This window comes from Balearica regulorum, chromosome 1 (assembly GCF_011004875.1).
Source record: "Balearica regulorum gibbericeps isolate bBalReg1 chromosome 1, bBalReg1.pri, whole genome shotgun sequence".
Taxonomy (NCBI): Eukaryota; Metazoa; Chordata; class Aves; order Gruiformes; family Gruidae; genus Balearica; species Balearica regulorum.
In genome coordinates this window covers 152,067,537-152,089,224 of record NC_046184.1, presented here as the reverse complement: position 1 = coordinate 152,089,224, position 21,688 = coordinate 152,067,537, and the positions used below count along the sequence as shown (strand labels likewise).

Genomic DNA, 21,688 nt, shown 5'->3' with positions numbered 1-21,688 from the left:
AAAAAGCATTGCCTGTGTACGGGATCACTCTGATAACCTGCTTGCATGGGTTGTCTCCCATCGCAGCTCTGCCCACTCTCCACCCCGCTTCTCCTGCTCAGTGGCCATCTCACATACACATGTCCTCTGGACAATTAACGCTGAAAGAGATGAAGGGGAGGTGAGGATCAGTGCTGGTGATTTTGGAAGAGGAGTCAGATGCACAGGACAATGGCGAATGTGGCCGGGCAGCCTCTCTGTCCTGGTTTCCCTATGCTGCTTGCATCCAGGTGGGGGGTCCAGGCTGGGTGCTTGCTGGACCCTGGCCACAGCTGGCACCTGAGCTCCCCCCTGCCTGCAGAGTATGTCCTCTGTTTTGCAGGGGGGATGCAGAGACGGATTAAGTGCTGACAATGAACAAGGAACAATGTCAATGAACAAGGAACTCCTGGGCAAAGTCAAACAAAAAAAGGAAGCCTACGGAGGGTGGAAGCAAGGGCAGGTAGCCTGGGAGGAATACAGAGAAACTGTCCGAGCAGCCAGGGATCAGGTTAGGAAAGCCAAAGCCCTGATAGAAGTTAGTCTGGCCAGGGATGTCAAGGACAACAAGAAAAGCTTCTATAGGTATGTCAGTGATAAAAGGAGGACGAGGGAAAATGTGGGTCTCCTCTGGAATGAAATGGGTGACCTGGTTACCCAGGATATGAAGAAGGCTGAGGTACTCAACGACTTCTTTGCCTCAGTCTTCACTGGCAAGTGCTTGAGCCACACTGCCCAGGTCACAGAAGGCAGGGACTGGGAGAATGCAGAACCGCCCACTGTAGGAGAAGATCAGGTTCAAGAATATCTAAGGAACCTGAAGGTGCACAAGTCCATGGGACCTGATGAGTTGCATCTGCGGGTCTTGAGGGAACTGGTGGATGAAGTGGCCAGGCCACTCGCCATCATATTTGAGAAGTCCTGGCAGTCCGGTGAAGTTCCCACCGACTGGAAAAGGGAAAACATAACCCCCATTTTTAAGAAGGGAAAAAGGAAGACCCAGGGAACTACAGGCCGATCAGTCTCACCTCCGTGCCTGGCAAGATTATGGAGCAGACCCTCCTGGAGACTATGCTCAGGCACATGGAAAATAAGGAGGTGACTGGTGACAGCCAACACAGCTTCACTAGGGGCAAATTGTGCCTGACAAACTTGATGGCCTTTTATGATGGGGTTACAGCATTGGTGGATAAGGGAAGAGTGACTGACGTCATCTACCTGGACTTGTGCAAGGCATTTGACGCTGTACTGCACGACATCCTTGTGTCTAAATTGGAGAGACATGGATTTGATGGATGGACCAATCGGTGGATAAGGAATTGGCTGGATGGTCGCACTCAAAGAGTTGTGGTCAATGGCTCAATGTCCAAGTGGAGAACAGTGACGAGTGGCGTCCCTCAGGTATCAGTACTGGGACAGGCACTGTTCAACATCTTTGTCGGTGACATGGACAGTGGGATCAAGTGCACCCTCAGCAAGTTTGCTGATGACACCCAGCTGTGCGGTGTGGTCGACACGCTGGAGGGAAGGGATGCCATCCAGAGGGACCTTGACAGGCTGGAGAGGTGGGCCTGTGTGAACCGCATGAAGTTCAACAAGGCCAAGTGGAAGGTCCTGCATGTGGGTTGGGGCAATCCCAAGCACGACTATAGGCTGGGCGAGGAATGGATTGAAAGCAGCCACAAGGAGAAGGACTTGGGGGTATTGATTGATGAGAAGCTCAACATGAGCCGGCAGTGTGCACTTGCAGCCCAGAAAGCCAACCGTGTCCTGGGCTGCATCAAAAGAGGTGTAACCAGCAAGTCGAGGGAGGTGATCCTGCCCCTCTACTCCGCTCCTGTGAGACCCCACCTGGAGTACTGTGTCCAGCTCTGGGGGCCCCAGTACAGGAGAGACATGGAGCTGTTGGAGCAAGTCCAGAGGAGGGCCACGAAGCTGATCAGAGGACTGGAGCACCTCTCCTATGACGACAGGCTGAGAGAGTTGGGGTTGTTCAGCCTGGAGAAGAGAAGGCTCTGGGGAGATCTAATTGCGGCTTACCAGTACCTGAAAGGGGCCTACAGGAAAGCTGGAGAGGGACTGTTTATCAGGGAGTGTAGTGACAGGACAAGGGGTAATGGGTTTAAGCTGAAGGAGGGTCGATTTAGATTAGATGTTAGAAAGAAATTCCTTACTGTTAGAGTGGTGAGGTACTGGCACAGGTTGCCCAGAGAGGTTGTGGATGCCCCATCCCTGGAAGCGTTTAAGATCACATTGGATGAGGCTTTGGGCAACCTGGTCTAGTGGAGGGTGTCCCTGCCCGCAGCAGGGGGGTTGGAACTAGATGATCTTTAAGTTCCCTTCCAACCCAAACCATTCTATGATTCTATGATTCTAATTGCACAGACAGTTTGTGATGGGGAGGAACAGAACTGAACTTGACTCCTCCAAAACATCTTCAGATGAGGCAGGGCGAACCCTTAGCAAGATCCCCCTCTTCCCTTCTCTGGCATTTGCAGGAACAGAGGAAAGGCTCAGCTCAGGCAAGGGCCAGAGATCTCCCCAGGGTTTGCTCCTCACAGGCTAGCCTCAGGTTTGCCCAACTGCTCCAGCCAAGCAGCAGGCAGAGCTGGAGAGCTTTCAAGTCACCCAGAACTGCTCTGTGTGTAACTGTATTTCCACGTTTAAAGGTTCAGTTTTACCCAAGTCTCATGTTCTGGAGGGGACAGCATCCAGCAAGCTCAATAGTAATGCTGTTTTACTTAAAGGTTATATATGAAGGAGCAGATGCCTGAGGCCTTTCTGGAGCTCTAAAGCACTAATGCAGCCACCAAGATATTGGCTTGTCCTACCAGCTTTGAATCACGGATAGCCAAACCTGATCCAGCCTCACTGTGGGACCAGGTTTGTTTCAGGGGTGCATTTAGTCACTCCCACCACCAAGCAAAAGCAAGATAGTAAGTCAAGTCAGGTCATGCAGCCCTGGCCAGCCACCCCCACTCTATGGGCAGCGTGGGAGGAGGAGGCTGGTCCCACTAACTTGCTCCTTAGCCCATCACTGCTCCTATTTCGGTGGCTGGAGTCACCTCCCTGGCACACAGCCCCCTCTTTGTGTGGATCCGAGGAGCCAGCAGGGACATGGCAGCCAGGAGCGAGCTGCAGAAAATACAGTTTGTCGTGATCTTTTCAAAGCCACGACTTTTGCATAATTAATGCCCTGCATTTTCTACCTATTCCCATCTGTCCCAGGAAATTCAGCATGTGTCAGCTCTCTTGGGCGTAAGGAAAACAGTTTGCATACTGATGAGATACTTACAGGCTCTATTTGTCTTTGTTTCTCGTGCTCCTTCCTTGATAATGACAGAATGATTACAAGATTGTTATTTTGTATGCTTTTATTATTTTCATCTTCTCGACACACAAGTAAGACTCAGTGGTACAAATAAGTTACCCATCTAAGAAGGAAAACAGTTTTATTAAGAAATCTGTGTGGTACGACAATGGTACAGACTTTCTTGTTACATGATGGGTATAATTTAAATGAGTTAATAAACAAGATGTCTTTTTGAGATTTCTGTTCTTCTGCAGTAAGTTTCCAGAAGCCTGGAGATAGTTAGAGCTGAGATACATTTGGTGGGACCTTGTTGGGACACTTGGATTACCGCTGCCTGCACTGTTCCCATTCTTCAGAAGAATGAAAGATGTCAGTAACTGGGGCTAGCAATCCAGAGCTGCCTTTGAGTAGCCCATCGTATTGGTATGAATCCCAAGGGACACAGGCATTTTACTCTGATGGTGTAACTCGACTGAACTCGGTTGTTTCTTGGGAAGGATGGACTGGCTCTGCAGTGTCCAAGAACTTGCTTTCTTTGCCTCCTTCCAGAAGCCTTGGGGAGCACAGCCATGGGAAGAACCTTCTTTTTAGGCTGCATCTCAACCATACAAAAACTCTCTCACCTCCCTGCAAGGGCAAGGGTGGCTGGCTCAGTGCTTGCCATGGTACAGGCCATGCAGAAAGTGGTTGCAATTTCTTGCGGTGAAAGCAACCTGCGCTGGCTGCGTTCACGCACAGGGCTGTGGCGAGCTGGCCGGTTCCTGCACAGCAATTCTTTTGTTCACAGCCTTTTTTTGTAGATGCTGGGGCAAGTAGGTACCTGTGAAACTCTCCTGTATTTCAGAAATATAGGTCAATTTTTTTAGGAGGGGCTTTTGTTGCCTAGCATGAGGCATCTTATGAAAGAAACTTGCAAGTGCTGAAAACTTCCCCAGAAAATCAGATCTTTTGATAAAGTGTCCCATGATGGATATTTGGAGTCACTAGCCATTTTTTAAAATATAGGCCCTAACAGCTATTTGATGGCCTTTTGAGGATAACCAGTTCAGTGCATTATAGTTTTCTATGGCTTTATTTTCTAAGGAAATTTTCCCTCTGGCAGTACGTTTCTGCTGTTGCATGACACGCGTCATTGAAAACCTGCTGTAGCATTTGCTTGCCAAGTGAAAATTCCACCATCTTACAAAGTTGTTGCACCTGCAGCTCAGTAGAGTACAAACAACTGAAGGCATGTTAAGGATAAACCAAGTACAGTAACACGAGGTGTGTAGCAATTCCCAAAACCATTTCATTCAGGTTGTAAGAGGTAAAATACTGACCTGCTGATTCTTTGACTATTCAGGGTACAAAAAGTCTTGGCAGGAAAGCAGACACCCAGCAAGACTTTTTTTTCCTATGTTGAAAGTTCTTGTCAAGGAGTGAAAAATGCTTCCTTCGATAAAAGAGAGATGCTCATGGAAATGGAAAAGAGAAATAAATGATGCATTTTTGGAAACCACAGAGTGAGTAGAGTAGTTAAAATTGTTTCTGCTGATAATACCCCTGTGCTTATTTCTCTGGTAACAGATACTTCCTTCAGTGTTCCAGAGCAACACCCCCATCCCAAAATCCATGAGGATCCTTACTTGCAAGGTTATTCTGGTCACACAGACAAACTTCTCTTGAATGGTGTCCAGTCTTTATCAGCACAGGAATAAGAGAAGAAATGGTTCTTCTCTGGTTTCTACCTGCCGGGTTAAACCACAACGCTTCCCTGAATTTCCCTACTCTTCTCACCACTATTCCCACTTCTACTCTGTGTTCATCACTGCTTGCTTGCAACCTGCTTTACAAATTTAGCCATTAGATGGAGTGTTTCTACTGTCAGCAGCCCAGAGATTTCATCTGTGGCATCTCTGGGCTGGGAGGGATGCTTTACCGAAGTGCTGAATAATCCCTGTGTGCTGGGATCTGCTGGCTGCAGCTGGAAATGCAAAAAAAAAAAAAGCTAAAATGAGGGGAAAAAAGTTGCATTTTAATATGAGGTCTTTTCTGTTGTCTTTAGGGCTTTCTTCTATTACAAACTCAACTGACATCCAAAAAAGTACAACAGGGAAAACCTGAGACAAATCGTACGACTTTAGGTCTTGGTCTCTTTTTTGTCATGCGCGATGTGTTAAAGGTTGTCCAAGAAACAACTCTAGAAGATGTTGATAAATTACTAAGTTATTTCACAGTTCAGAGCCAGAAGTGTGCATTCATTAATTTTTTGTTGCATTTGAACAATTTAGAATCAGCACTACTGGGACAACTGTTTCTTCCTGGTTTTGAAGTCTAGAGAAAAGCAGTGACACATTTCCTAATTTTGATGTGGACCAGTCATGTCTCGTGGTACAGCAATGGCCTGTGTTCTTCCACTGGCTAAACCTTCTCAGGGCTTGGGCTCTTTTTGCTGAGCGTAGCTATGCTTTATAGACCCTCTTTCAAAAAAAAAAAAAAAAAAAAAAAAATCAGCAAGTGGGACTCCTTGTTACGGTTTCATGGAGATAACACTCATCCATCATGGCTTAGTGGCCCTTTCTGAGCTGGGGTGGCAGAGGGAGCTCTCGGCCCTTCCTCTGGTCCCTTTGGGCTCTCTTGGTGCCTGAAGCCCCAGAAATAGGGGCATCACATTCACTTCATGAAACTCTCGGAGAAAGTCGCGAACTCTTTACAAAGCTGGGACTCTGAGGCCGGGTTTGTCCCACTCGGCTTCAGGTGCCTCGGTTGAGGGCTGAGTTGCTGTAGGAGATGGAAGGAGAGTGAGGCACCTCCAGAGGGAAGTTGACCTAGCGCTGAGTTTGGAGACCAAAGGCAGAGATTTGTCCTTCAGTCAGAAATGCGGGAGGATGAATGGGGCTGCTGGAGACAACAGCCACGTGTTCAGCTGTGGGAAGGGGACGGTACTACCACAGTGGTGTGCAGTTTGTTCGGGTCCATGCTTGGCTATTCAAATCACCCCAAACCAATCCATTCGTGAATCCCATCTTACTAAGCCCATCTGAGAGGTGTCCCGCCAATGTGAAGTGCTAGGGGAGATTTTACTATGGCCTAATTAGAGAGGACATAAAAAGTCTGAAAGACTTTATTGATGGTTGCTACTGGGAGCCTGCCTGGCTTCTCTGCTTGCCCCAGCCTTTACCCCACCACTAACCACTGAATCCTCCTCAGACCTGCTTCTTCAGATGGGACCTTTCAGATGCCCCAGGTCCAGCTTGGAGTTGGGACTCCCCTTGAACACCTCCTTTATTCAGGCTTTCAAAAACTCCTGGAAAGCTACACTTTGGAGAATCTAAAGCAACAGGCTAAGCCGGGGGAAATGACATTTTCTATCATTTTGCCCAGTACCCTTAAAAAAAAAAACTCTATGAGAGGCTAATTCCATAAGAATCTGGAATTTCAAACTATGTCACCACAGAGGAGTAACCTTGTAAAACCTTTTCTACCTGGGCTTCGTTTTTTCTTTATTTTCCCTGTGCCTGGTCTGGTTTTGATTGTCTGTCTGTATCTATAGCTAAGCCAGGGCTTTAAGGAAGCATTACTAAAACGGGCAAAAAAAAATTGCTGCTACATTTAGTGAGGGCTAAGGATCTAATGCCTTCAGGTACCTTGAGAGATGCTTGCCTTGAGACATGCGTTTTAGGAAAGCAGAGGGCTGTAGTATGGTGGAGGAACAGAACCATACAGAATTATACCTGTGGTACAAAACTATGAAAGCCAAGAGATGTGCCTACAGAAGCATCAAAAATATCTGCTAGCTGGTCAGACAAAATGCAGAAATAGCAGCCCAGGAGGGCTCCCTTTGCTGCCTCTCCTGTGATGAGGTGGGAGATGTGCTTAGAGGAGAACAGAGGCACGGGTCCTCTCCTCCAGGGGCAAAGGAGGCCGGGAAGGACTCCTGGAGACTGGGAATGAAACCTTATTTTCTGTTGTGTGTCTCCCTTGGGCGAGAGTCTCACCAGGTTCAAGCCTGATCATTTGCACACCTTCTGGCACAATTGACATAGATGAACACACCCCTCCTTGAACACTTATTCTTTCTGAAATACCCATTTCTGGTATTTCCTTGCTTATCACCAATGCTAAATTTCCTGCCAACATGGTCTGGAGCAGCTTGGTTTGGGCTGTTGACCACAAGACACACTTCTACTGCTCTTCTAGCCATTCCCACTGGAATTCGTATGGCCTTGTTCTCTCCTTTCTTGGAGGATTAATTATGTTAACTCAAGAAATGAAGTGATTTCCTTAAGTGAGGCATTCCCCTTAAGGATGCATTTAGTGCAAATCTCTGTCATGTTTTAAGTGCACTTCAGGGAGGAACAGTCAATTGACTTGGATGGGTGATTTATGTCTTACCAGCAGAGATTAAGGCATACAGCAACCTGAAAGTTAACCCCCACAAGATGACCCTGCCTGACTTGTCCTGAACACAGAGTGCTGCGTCTTAACCTCTTAGTGCTGCATCTCTGTTGAGAAAAACAGATATTGCACATGTCATTTGCAAGAGTTGAGGGCCTCCTGGTGCCCACTGACTAGATCTCCTGGGGAGTACCTGCTTAACATTTGGTTAACTTTCTGGCAGACAGAAGTCCTTTAATTTGTTGCAGGGTAGTGATCTTTCCAGGTATGAAAAAGGAGCAAACCCTGCCCCCCCCCCCCAAATTTCTTTTAAAAGATTAGAAAAAGAATAATTAAAATGGCTTCTCCTGTGCTGGCAGGTGAAGCTAGCTAATAGAGAATTTACTATTCAAGTCTGGTGCAAATGCTCTGTGTAGTAAGGAGTTTTCTCAAATGGGAAATGAAATCATGGACAATAAAAAATAAATTATGGTTTAGGTTAGTACAAAGTGGCCTTTATGGTTGCCAACTTATAAAAGCTCGGTGGATGAAACACACCTCTGTGCAGAAGGGCAGTCTTATACCACCAATAAATTCTGTTCAGCCTCTGTTTTGAGGACTGGTGTGATATACATATGTGATTTTCATTTTGTGAGCCTCCGGTTACCAGAAAGCCTAATTCTTGGCACGTTGTGAAGGAAAAGAAATCGAAGTCTAAGCTTCTTCACCAGCCAGGGGACACAATGTTCACGTCCCCTCTTCCTCCTGGCAGTGTCCCGGGCCAGGCCAGCCCTGTTGTCACGTATGTGACTCGTGTGCATTGTGCTGGCAAACGGGTTTGTTGTCAACTCGCTGCCAGTCTGCTCTTGTCCTTGTTCCCTTGCTGGCAGTCGGCTGGGGTGCTCTGCCAACCTGGGCTGGAGGAGCGGCCAGCCCTCGCCTGTACAGAGTGCCGTCGTGGAGAGCGTCTTAAAAATTGAAGGGAAGTCACTGCCACAAGGGAGCAGGATGTCGCTTTTGTAAACCCTCTCTCTTTCTGGATAGGTCTGCAGCTTTCTGAAGGTGGATCTTTAAGATATGCCTTTAGAGTTCCTCCACAGTAAGTTTTAACCTGAACGCACGTTTGCAACGCTAAGCCAAACTGGCGTATGGGAGAGTGGTGCTGTAACATTTCTGTGTCTGTCACAGCTTTGCTATGACACCCAAGGGAGCAGCCCTGCCCTTACTTCTCCAGAACAACATTCATCACATGCAGAATTTGTGCAGAAGCTGCTGTGACTGTAAACACAAAAAGTTATACACCATTAGTAGGATTCAGTGACACTGCTTACTGCCCCGTTTCACATCGCGTTGTAAAATAAACACTTCCGAAGACTTTTAATGTGAGCTACGGCACCTGGCTCATGTCTGTGCACCCCAGGATTCGAAGTGGGACAGATGTCCCAGGAATTGCGCTGGCAAGGTGTTGAGTCTCTGGCTTACATTGCCCTTGGGAGAGGTCCTCAGGACCTTTCAGTGTCGAGCTTTTCTGAGCTTTTTCTGAACATTCATCTGCAGTCATTAAGAACTCCTTGAAATGGTGTATCTTTACAACAATAATGCATTCAGTGTATGGCCAAAGTGCAAATAGCTTCAGAGGAGGTTTAATCACTAATTTTTCAATATTAATATTAATATTAATGAGGTGAACATTTGCATTCGCAGTAAATCCTCTTGTACCGTCAACATCCTTTGAGGATTTTTCTGCAGATAAATGAAGCATTCCCCTCCTTCCCCCACTACTTCTGCTAACCAGTGTCACTCAGTGCAGCAATAGATCAACAGTTCCCATTAATCTGTGAAAAGGCAGAGCTTAGAACAAGTGCTTTTTGGCATTAAAGCTGACACTGCCTACCACCATTCCTGGAAGAAGTTCTAGTGGAGTTTCATTAGAATAAGTAAATACAAATAGAGTTCACCCTGAACAGTCGTCTTTGTTACAAACAAAGCCCATTAGTTAGCAAGGAGAGTGTGGAGCAGGGCTGAATTCACGCTGATCTCAAAGTCCTTCTCGTATTTAATTTATAAACTGATGATTAATTCAGTGATTAGCTAATTCACTTGCAGTGATTAATTTAATTCGTGTCTTCAGGCTAATGTTTAAGAAAGGAAAAAAGCCCAGCTCAGATACATGCACATCAATGTCCTTGTGATTAAAAAATGATAATATAATGCCCTGGAGAGTAAAGGAAAAAAGAAAGATCGAGAGAATCGGTGGCATGATTAGTTGTAAGTTCTTGCCTGAGCTGTAGCCATATTTTTTAGCTGTGATGTTTAAATGTGTCAGTTACTCTAATGATCAATGGTTTGAAAGATGAATCTAAGGGTCTTTCACTGTAGCTTTCCACTGTGTATTTTGAGAATGACGCTGCTTTAGAACAGTCCTCCAGTTCTGCTTTTTGCTCACTTGTTTTACCAGCTGCCTGCCAGCTCCCCTCCCTTTCAGCAACATCTTTCTCATGCCTCACCAAATTCTTTGATGAGAGCACCTGGTACTTCTTAAATCCAGGCTGTTTTTTCCTATTTTCAGCAGGATTTTTTTCATATTTTGATGCATCATGAAATGGGGGCGATTTGGGGCACTTCTCTGTATTAGATAAACTGTCCTCTTTTGGAACAGTATTGCTTGTACATTTTATGCCATCACTTGGCAATGGAGCTTGATAGCTCTTGAAGTCGCCCACAGGGCCTTCCTGTTCTGAGCCATCATTGCTGTGCTTTGCTGAAGACCACAGCCGGTATTTCTCTCTTCTCTCAGGTCCACTCTTCTTTTCTGGACTACCAGTTTTATACATTGTTTTTTCATCAGGTGGTGGTGTCGATTGCTTCTTTTTGGCTGTAACTTTCTTTTCCTGAGGCTTCACCAGTGAATTTGAAGGTGGGGACTGGTACATCCCGGAACCTGGATCATTGCTTTTATCTTTTACAGCACTGGCATCAGGCTTTGTAAAACTTTCAGACACAGTTTGTTGGTTTTCTCCTTCTGGAGTATTTTTGTCAGACTTTGCTGATTTACTTGAAGGAGGTAACTGACCGTTCCCAGAATGGTCGTGTTTGTTGTCCTTTTTTACAGCCTTTGCTTCAGGTGACCTGATGTCCTTTGCTGCTGGTGTCTTTTGCTTTTTGTCTCCCAAAGAATTTTTTTCTTGGGACTTCATCACTTTCTTTGAAAAGAGTGACTTCTCAGAGTTTAGATCTCCATCTTTTTCTTTTACAGCATTAGTACCAGGCTTCTTAATACCTGCAGAAGCTGATTTTTGTTGCTTTTGTTCTGGAGTATTTTTTTCTTGAGGCTTAACCAATGTTTCTGATGATACTGATCGGTACTTCCTGAAACTGGGAAGTTTGTTCTTCTCTTTTGCAGCATTCATATCAGCCATGGTAAAATCATCACATCTTGTTTGCTGCTTTTCTCCTCCTAGAGTGTTTTCCTCTTGCTTTGCTGGTTTTTTTGAAGGAGGTAGCTGGTACTTCCCAGAACACTGCTGCTCGTTATTTTCTTTTACAGTCTTTGTTTCAGGTGACCTGGTGTCCTCCACCGCTGGTGTCTTTTGCTTCCTCTCTCCTGACAAGTTTCTTTCTTGAGGCTTCAGCACTTTGTTTGAAGAGGGTGTCTGGGGCTTCTCAGAGGTAGATTTAGTCTTTTTTTCGGCCAGTTTAGTTTCAGGCTCTACAAAATCACCTGGTGACATCTGTTTCTGTGTCTCTGGAGGGGATGATTTCTTGTCTTGCTTCACCAATGGATTTGATAATGGTATTTTATTTTTAGGATCACACAAAGTATTCCTCTCTCTTTCACAACTCTTTTTATGCTGCACTAGTTCATTTTTCAAATTATGAGGGGTTTTCTCCTCATCAGTGGTCTTATTGTCTTGCCTTGATGTATTTCTTGGTGGCATTGAATACTTCTTGAAGTTTGACTTGATATTTTTTTCCCCTGCACGGTTATTTGCATGTTTCATTGGCTCATTTGATGAGGACAAGTGGTGTTTCCCATTATCACAGCAGAGGTTTTCATCCACTGTCATATCATCATCATGTTTCACAAAATCTTTTGAAGGTGTTCGATACTTCAAACTCTGCCCAGTATTTTTTATTCCTTGAATGTTGTTATCACGGTCTGATGAAGGCAACTGGGATGTTTGAGGTCTATGAGCATTCTTCTCGTTTGAAGAGTTATTATCGTGATCCACTGGATCACTTGGTGTGAATACTTGTTCCTCCTCAAATTTATGCAAGACATTTCTCTCTTCTCTCTCCTCTGTCTCCATCTTATCGCTCTCACGCTTCATGTTGTCATCTGGTGACAAAAGCTTATCCTTTGTATCTTTGGAGACCTTATTTCTACCTTTTGCATACTTCTTTTGGTCTGAGACCAATTCAGTTGATGAAGGAAATGGGTTCTCTTCCAGCATATCACTTCTTTGCTTTGTGGTATAATCAGAAGTTGGCGTTTGGTCCTTCTCCAAGGGTAATAGGGGTTTTCTTGTTAGCATGGTTTTATTTTCATGTTTTCCTGGCTTCTTGGTTGAAAGTGAAAGACAGTTCTCAGATCTCTGACATGTATTTGTCTCTTCAGCTGTAGAGGTTTCATTTTCTGTTGCATGATTTGGGGGTAGCACTTGGTTCTTAAAATCACATGCAGTTTTCTTTGCTGCCATCGTATCGTTCCCACAGTTTGTTAACCCATCTGAAGAGAGTGGTGGATGCTTCTCATGGCCATGGCTGGCATGCTCATCTCCCACATCACCAGCTCCCTGTCTCACCAGATCAATAGGTGGAAGGGCTGGGGGATTTTTAAGAGTGTGATGGATTCTTTGCCCTGCAATCCCACTCATTGGTGTTGGTAAAGGGGTTGATGAGGGTGATTGGCATGCCTCAGAATCAGGCCAGGGCATCTCATCTGCAGTGGCCTCTTCATGCTCAATGAAAGATTTGAATTGATTGTGACAGGTCTCCAGGTCAGTCATGGTACTCCTGCCCAGGGCTCGATTGTTTGCATGATTCATCATTTCATTTGATGAAGATAATTTGTCCTTCCCAAAATCTTCTTCTGCAATGTAGAAGCTGTGCTTCACAAGGTCACCAGGCAAAGGGCTTTGTGCCTTTTCCAAATGAGAAGAGATGTGCTCTTCTTCTGCAGCACCAGGCTTCTGCTCCTGGCTCTCACATGAGGAGAGTGTAGGTTTGGTTGGATTTACATCTGGATTTAGTATGTCAGCACCGGATTTACCAAAATTATTTTGTGGGCTGGGCATTTGAGGAGACTGTGGCTGCTTGGTTTTGGATTCATTTTGCATTTGGCTGTTGGGTGTTTTATTCTCCTCTTCCTTTTTAGTTGGGGCATTACTATTGTTTTTGCTAGAAGTGGAGGATATTTTGACTTCACCGTGATATTTCGCTACTTCTTTGGCTTCCTCAGAACATCTGCCTCTTAAATCTGGTGCCTCTTTTTGGACTATGGGTGGCCTTTTGCCAGAAGCTGGTGTTAGGAGAGTTACCTGTCGATCCTTCATTGGAGGCTCAATTTTACAAGATGCTTGAACTCCCGGAGAGTGAAATGGCAGAAAGTTTTCCAGTGCTTTCAGCTCTGGAAAACATTTTTGGCCTGCAAAGAAAGGAACCTTTTCTGGCAGTATGAACTCTGTGTCAGCTTCCTCCGAGCTGTATACATACATAGTTATTTCAGGAATCTCACCTGGTTTAGTATCCTGAGGACTTTGTGCATGGGATCCTTCAGCTGTGCTAGAGTAAGGTGAATTAGAAGGTGGACTATCTTCCTCAACATGTTGCACAGCATTGGTAATCCCCAATAGTGAAGATGTATCAGGCCCAGCCGGCATGTTATTCCTATTGCAATCTAGACTACGTTCAGAAAAGGGAGGAATGCAGTCTGCTAGAGCTTTGTTTTTACAGGTAGTAGAAGAGCTATGTAGATTAGGGTTAAAGTCAGGTTCTTGCTTTGTGGAATCTATTTTAGCCTCAGCATGATCCTTTGCATCAGACATGGCCTTGGGTGCCACTGGTAACTCTTCTTTGTCCTCCCTGTCCTGTGCTGCATTTGCTGGTGTTTTGTTTTCACCAAGCTCTCTGTTGGACTCCTCCTTTTCCTTCGGTGGTGTGTCATGACCAAAAGGCTGCTTTGCAGCATTATTTTTCGACCAGCTCCAAGGATGGTTAATTTCAGTAGCGATGCTGAGTCTGGGCACCGGGACCGTTGAGCACACTAAATATTGGGACTCTGGACTGTTTATACCTGTGGCTGTCATTGCTGCCGTGCGCAGTACTCTGACCTCTGGCTTACGAATAGTTTTTCTGCTTGGGAAGTTTTTAGTCTTTTTCTCACCTTTGCGCAAGAGTGATGCTTTCACTTCTGTGGCTGAGCAGAGAGTGCTTTGTTCAAACTTCTCCTTCAGTTTGGAAAGGACTGAACTCTTGTTGACTATTTTTGGCAAACCACTGTTTGGCCCCTTCTTTTTCCAGCTGGGGGACTTCTCCTTGGCTTCTTTTTCTTCAGCAGCTAAAAATTTCTTCAGGATGTTCTTCACTGTGTTTTTCCCAGTCATGCTGCTCCACTTGGTCCTCTCACTGGGCGCTGTGTCTGCATCCTCCTCCGCTGCTTTTCCATCTCCTTTCCTGTCTCTGCTTCTGTCCAGCTTGTTACCAGCCCTGCTCACCCACAGCTTCTCTTTAATGACCAGTTTGCCGACTTCTCTTCTTTTCTTGGTGTACGGCTCGCGATTGTTGTTTAGAAACCTGGACCGCAAGAGCTGAAATCTGGTCGGATGATGGCCCCTGTTTGCATCTGGACATAGCTTGTTATAACTCACCTTGTTTTCTTTACCTTCTGCCCATTTTGTCCTCTTGTTGCTGAGCTGCGGATCGCCAGCTGTGAGCTCGGTGACATACAGCAGCAGGCTGCTGAGAACAGCAAAGGCCCCTTGCTCTGTTGCCATCCTATTGAGCTTCTTCTTCAGCACCAAAGGGTCTACCAGCATCTTATCATCTCCGCAAAAGCGTGTGCTTTCGGTGCTGCGCAAGAAAAAACACGAATGTTCTTTTCAAGTCATCAACATTGCCGCTAACTCCTTATTTTGCTTTAAGGGCATGCTGCCGTACATAAAATGGAAAAAAATACTTTAATTTAGAACTTCTCAAGAGAGTTGTCGTTAGTGGCCTGTTAAAAAGCATGCAAAGTGCTTTACAAGCTCCGTGAGGCATGGTGTAGTGGGAGCGCGCAGGGCTTCGCACGGTCCCACACGGCACCGTTGACTCTTCTGCGTTTTGTGGTCAGTGGAAGCACTTAGGGGAGCAAGCAATGCTAGACAGGGTGACTGCATCTCTTCTGTGCCATTCCTCACTCATTTAGTGTTACCGTGTCCTAATGCGAGGGCAACATCGAAGGTGTTTTCCTCTCCTGCTAGGTAAAGGGTAGGCAAAGATAAACACGATGAGAACGCAGTTAGCAGGAAAACGTGGTTCTGCCTCTGGATTATGAAAACAGACTCAAACCATTAAAACAAAATATCAAGGCTGAAGAGCACAAATGTGCCACTGATAGTTTTTGCTATTGGTACAGGTTAGAAGTCAGTAGGTACCTCTCCAGAATTAAAAAAACCCATAGGATTTTCATTATTTGCTTTTTGCTAGCATTCAAATCCCACATCAGGACTATGCTCTTACATCTGCTTTGTGAAGTGTAGCACCATCACAACAACCCTGGCAATATGTCCCATGACTACAACCCGCTTTAATCTGGAGCAAGAAGGCTGGCATGTTGGACCTACACTTGAGTTTGAAGAATCAGGCCCTTGGACAGCTGGGGATTTAGGCAATGCTTTAATTGGTGTGGATCAGTTACTAAATAAAATACTGAACTCAGCACGAAAGCTGGAGTGTGAAGTCAATAACAATAGATGGGGTTAGGAGGGAAAAAACCCAAGAGGTGTCGACTTTCTGACACCATGAAAAGCTGGAAAGTTACTTCACTGTGGAGTGAAATAGCTTCATGCACAGAATGCAGCCTGCATGCTGGGAGGGGATTATTTTTATGAGCAGAAGTGGAATAAAAAATTCTTTAAATTAAGCCCACGTGTGGAAAATTAAGAAAGGCTGCAAAGAGGCTCATCCTTCAGGGAGTCCTAGCCTTGAAAGGTTAGGGAAAGCCCAGCTGTGCCCCAGCAGCTGGTACCCCACAGACTCTGAAAGAAATTGGACCCGGCCCCCCCACTGTGAAATTACGGGGACTGTTTGCAAAGTGGGGGGCTGGTCCTCGTCCAGTTGGGTAGTGACATTTGGATTCCACTTGGCTGCATTTCAAGTGCACATATTGAAAATTACATCCCTCAGCAGTGGGATGAAGTTGCCATCTTGAATGGAAGAAGCTCTATTTATAATGACTTTGTAGATATTTTTAAACTCCAATAAAAGAAAAAAGCATGACAACTGGCCCATATCTAATGTGACAAACAATACTTTGTAGGTTTTGATTGGGGAAAAACCACATTTCAGCATAGGACAGGTGCATGCTCCCACGGGCACAATGTGGTAACATCTACCCTTTCTCTTACTGATTTCACCACAGCCAAGGAAGCAAGGCTCTCGCGTTACACTAAAAGATCCCTGTTTGTCACAACTATGGGAATTTTACAGAATTCAGGGTGTAACTGAGGCTAGAAATATCCTGGTTCACTCTCCCTCCTATAGCCAGTCTGCTGATATTTTGAAAGCTTCCCATGGCAGAAGACAGCTACTCTCCTCCCAGAGAAGTGGCTGGTGTATTCAGAAACACACGTGGGGCCATCAACCAGAGTGATTTAGGGTCACCTCAGACCTTTCAGAACAGCAGTGGAACCAGACGCCCTGCTTACCTCTCCCTTCTGGACTAGTTTGGATACAATAAATGGCCACAGTAAAATATGGACTAGTCCTGCTTTCGGTGAGGTCAGCATAACCAAACTACTATTGATTGTGAAGGGAAGATCAGACCCTCTCTGAAAGGAATATTCACAGTAATTAATCACTCATGAGCTACAAAATTCAAACAGCTTCATTAAAATGTATTACTGGTGAGCTCTGTTCAGTTTTCCTTTTATGCTGTTGGTAAAATATGTTAGAGCATTCTTATAGGATGCTGTCTGAAAGGTAGCATTCATGGGAATATTGCATTGTCTTAAGTCCCAGGACATGTTGCATGAGTTGAGTGTTGTTGATCTGCTGGAAGCAGCAGCAGCAGAACAAACATCTGTGGCACCTATTCAGGGCATCTGCAGTTCTTCCAGGATGACCTCACCTGCAAACCAGCCTTATGACCACGTAAATCTGAAATACATTCTGTGCAAGGGCTGTAGTACAATGACACTAAATTCTGAGACCACCACAGAAAATGGGGGTAGTGATGAGGCTGCATTGTCCCAGTCTTTGGAAAACAGCGTGCTTCCACCTTGGGGAAGGAGGGCAAAGTTGGAGGCTTTCTCAGGTTTGGGAGCACGACCACCATTTTCAACAGGCCAAGACATCATCCCTTGTTTTTCTTCACCACTTTTTCCCAAATTGCATCCTACTGTTCTTAAACTATGTGACCTATCAATGAAATATAGTCACCTCTATATCAATTACAGATTGTCAACTCTCATCCCACCTATGGCCGGGAGGAACAGGGCAGGTACCTCCAGTGCTCAGGGGGAACCCAAGCCAGCAGGAGTCACCTCCCAGCAGAGTGAGTTACCCCGGATGACAAGGCAGATGTTTGAGCTCCTCCCTGATGCTGTGAAATGGCCTAATACAGACCTCAGCCTCCTTGCCCCTCTCCTTCCCTGGAGACGCTGGTTTTTGCTGGTTTTAATGTGCATGGTGCTACCTCAACATGCTGCTGGTTTCTGGAAGCACTGCTGCATGGTTTTCACTGTCTGGAGGACAGACCGCTTGGACCTCCAGAGGAGACAAGGCCCCCTTCAAAAGCTTCCTGTCTTCTTGGCCCACGAATAATTAAGATGCATAAGACAGGCAGTTTAGTTATTTATTTATAGGTTCTTCGGTGCTACTTATCATGGCAGCATCAGAGTGGCAACAGCCTGATATGCTAACGGATGGAGGTGCAACCCTATCCCGCTGGTCATCCCATCCCAGGGAAACCTCTGCAGCGGACACTGCCGTGTCGCAGAGCAGAGCAGAGTCGACGTGCCGTGGCAGAGAAAGAGGAGCCGGTGCTCTCCCCCAACCCTGCTCGCGCCCTCCTGCACCGACCACTCCTGCCTTTCCACTCTGTTAGGGCTCCGGAGGCTGCTGGGTAGCTGGGGGTGGTGGCATCCTGTGGCGTTTGCTAAAAGCATATGGCTGAAGGAGTTTCTGGTTTACTGTCTCTGGTGTGGAGAAGAGAAGACCTTGTCTCTTGACCCCTGAATTACATGTTAAATATCTGACCACCATTTTGCACAACTTGGCAACCCCAAGGACTAGCCGCTGTGGGGGTAGCACTCAGGACAGGGCGTGGGCAGGAGGAGGCAGCACTATGGAGACTTGATCAAAAGACAGGAAAAAAATTGGAAAACACTGTGTGACTCGCAGAAGCTGTCAGAGATTGATGGATTGCTCTGACTCACTGTTGGTTGGCTCTGGGGAAATGGCCATGAGCTGGAGCACATGAGGTGCTGCAGCCTGTAGGCCCCCTCGTCCCAGAGCATCCCTGTTGCTGCCCAGCCCTGCATGGTGTTTGCTTCAGCGAGCTGCCCACAGATAAGGAAAGCAACCCGGAGCAGTTCTGCCTGCTAGTTCTGAGGCACAGGCCTTTTTAGTGTTTTCAGTGAAATGATGGCCAACGTGCCACTTGCCTCAAGAGATGCAGAAATGGTGCTTTGCTTGATAGGTTCAGTCTTTGGGAACCACCTTTTAAATGAGATTCTCTTATTTATCTCTGAAATAAAACTTGGTCCTCCCCAGCCTGGATAGAAGGTAAAGTGGGAACAGTTATAAATGGTCTTAATTTTTTTTGTGATTATTTTTTCTAAAGGAAGAAGAAAACCCAAAGTACTAGAGAAAATCCTACCTTATGCAGGATATGTTCTTCTCTCTTCTCTATTGCTGAATTTATTACAGGCATGCTAGAGGAATCCTAAACTAGAAGGAATGTTTTTAGAAAGTCTTGATACTCTCTTAAATTAAAAGCTACTGACACAAACACTCCTTTTGGTTTAAGGTATCTCCAAAGCAAACAAGAAAGCACCTTGCAAAGCTGCCAAAACATGCTAAAACAACAGTGTGTGAAGTAGCTCATAGTACGGAAAACCTTTTCATACGGATATTGTCATGCAGGCTGCTATTCATAACGACAGGGATCACCTGCTCCTCTTTCTGCCACATAACATCCCAGTGACGATTCCAGCAATTGCTTACATGGAAAAAGGGGTAGGAAAGTACTTATGTATTTTTAGCTATCTGTTTAAAACGCAGTTCAGCAGCTGGAGAAAGATAGGAGAAACCAACACCATGTAGGCAATCACTCACGGTGGAGATTAAAAAGTGCTACATCAGTTTCTGAACTTCTGAGGTAAAACATAAGGTTAAACACTGGGGACAAATTGTGCACTCACTACTTCTGTGTCATGTCATCGAGGATTCCAGATTTGTGCCCATGCTGCTGCAAGTGCATCAGAATCTCCTTCACCAAGGTCTACTGTTTACTTTGTCTGCTGTATGCAACTTTTAACTGAATCACAGTTTGTTGGTTTTTCTTGGAAAATAAAAATAATTTTAAAATAAAAAAATTAAAAGGAAAAAAAGGATAACAGGGAAAAGGAAAAAGAAGAGGGGAAAGGAAAGGGGGAAAAAGGAGAAAGGAAGAAAAAGAAAAAGAAAAAGAAAAAAGAAAAAAGAAAAAAGAGAAAAAAGAGAAAAAAGAGGAGAGGAGAGGAGAGGAGGGGAGAGGAGAGGAGAGGAGAGGAGAGGAGAGGAGAGGAGAGGAGAGGAGAGGAGAGGAGAGGAGAGGAGAGGAGAGGAGAGGAGAGGAGAGGAGAGGAGAGGAGAGGAGAGGAGAGGGAAAAAGGGGGAAAGGGGAAAAGGGGAAAAAGGCAAAAAGAGAAAAGGAAAGAGGAAAAAGGTAAAGCAGTTGTAACTGGTTTTTTTCTGGGGTTTTTGTGGCACTCAGACTTGTGAAATGTATCACAGCCTGACTGTTGACCTATTACAACTGCTTGAAGACCTCAGCCAAAAATTCTGATACTGATACAGCAACATATAATCTGCTCAATCTAAAAATAAAGAATGATGCTTAGAAAATAGTGTAAGATTAATTTATTTACAAATATTTCAGCCAGTTATATTTTAAAAAAACTTTTGTTCTGAAGACTGAAGAAGAATAAAAGTCTTATTCAGAAATTTTAGACACACTGACGCTTTGCTGTTCCTCGGTGGTATTTTTAGTGTTGGCTTTTCCTTTTCTGGAAGCTTCTAATGTAACAATACCTTGCACCACAGTGCTGATGTGAGGATCAGTGGTTCATTAAAAGCTAATCCGCAAGACATTAGGTATACAAGTGTCACAGACACATGAGATTTGAGAACAAGGAGGAACACAGTGGTGAAAGGATTGTCAAATATACAGACAATATCCCCATAAGTGGGTACTACCATTAGTTTTGCAGGAAAGCATTAGTTCTGAAAATTAATTTCGTATGTGTAATTACTGGTCACAGCTGTTTAGGAAGTGGTATTATAGCAAGTTAGACTGAAATCAGTCAAAAGACATTTTATTTATTTTTTTCCATTTGAGATTATCTCACTGGTTTAAGCAGCACTCTATACTCAGAAATCCCTACATCTGTAAAAAAACCACAAAGACCATAAATATCTAATCAGTCTTGAATAATTCACTTATCTTCGCTTGCACACGATCTACATACAGCCTTTCAGACTAACTCTCGGATAATTCGTTCGCTATGAACATCAGTCAGTTATCTACAGGGCTTGATATAGTCTTTATAGAAAGAGAAAATGGCAGAAATCGCTTTACTTTTCCTCCATGGATAGTCGGTAAAGATTCTCGCCCAAGTACTCGAGCCTCTCCCTTTGTTCCAGGTCCTGGTACAAGCCTTTGGGGACCTTACTCAAGCCATAAACCAAGCCGTAGAGGCAGCCGGCGATAGACCCAGTAGCCGCGCTTTCTCCTGCAGGTTTAAGCACAATTGCAAGGGTGTCTTAGAGTCACCTTTGCATACGCAACCAAAACCCGCGCTGCACGGTGGGGAGGAATATTACGCTGCCGATGGAGTGTGGTGAGGCCATGTTGGGTCAGTCGTCAAGGATTGCACCGCTCCATGTACTAGTCCCGGGGTGCCTGGGGAAGGGACCGACGCCAAGGCGTGCACGCGGTGATGCCACAGAGGCGTGCGCTCCTGGGCTAGGAGCTTATTTGGTTTGGGGAAGATACACTCCAACACAACGGCTCTTGCAAGCAGCTAGCTATGGCTAGGAAAAAAGGAGGGAAGGGTAATTGCAGGGGTCCCTGCTACACGGCAAATGTGCTGGACTGGAGATCATACCTTCCTTCCTCACAGTGCAGCATGGCACTGCACACCGCTTTAAAACATCTAGCCATGGCGAGTAGCACTGATTCTCTGTGTGATGCCCGTGGGTTTGTGCCTGCCGGGCTCTGCAGCGAGGGGCTGTGAGCTCTCTTGGCTTCACCATGTGCAGATAAAAGGTTACATTGCCAAAGGCACTAGCATTTTGGTGGGGGAAGATACCAGCCCTTTACTAAGTCATATTGGATTTATTTCTCATGCATTTCTCAAAACTGTGAGACTTAGATGGTGCAACATTTGAAAAGCACCATAAACAGCTTGCGTGGCAGCCGCCGCTGCAAGAAGGGGGTTTAATGTGTAAAACCAGGGGCGCAGAAATAACGGGCGGCATGGCAGATTGGCCAGCAGCGGCAGCTGCCAGCCAGGAGGGCTCTGTCCTCTCCTC

At 45.5% G+C, this 21,688-nt stretch overlaps 1 protein-coding gene across 3 annotated transcripts in view; it reads right to left on the bottom strand.

The window, feature by feature from the left end:
• Positions 1 to 3,377: 3,377 nt before the first annotated feature.
• The window catches only part of ADPRHL1 (ADP-ribosylhydrolase like 1), a 39,355-nt gene continuing 21,044 nt past the window's right edge, over positions 3,378 to 21,688 (bottom strand). Inside the window, exons 7-9 of one of the 3 annotated variants that reach the window (XM_075739447.1) lie at positions 20,733 to 20,886; positions 14,557 to 14,758; positions 3,378 to 5,294 (exon numbers count right to left, since the gene is read on the bottom strand). In XM_075739447.1, coding sequence (XP_075595562.1) covers positions 5,136 to 5,294; positions 14,557 to 14,758; positions 20,733 to 20,886 — 515 coding nt within the window. In that variant the 3' untranslated portion in view covers positions 3,378 to 5,135. Of the gene's footprint in view, positions 14,759 to 19,999; positions 20,887 to 21,688 lie in introns of those variants that run through there. The other 2 variants (XM_075739439.1, XM_010312162.2) reach the window with 2 other exon arrangements.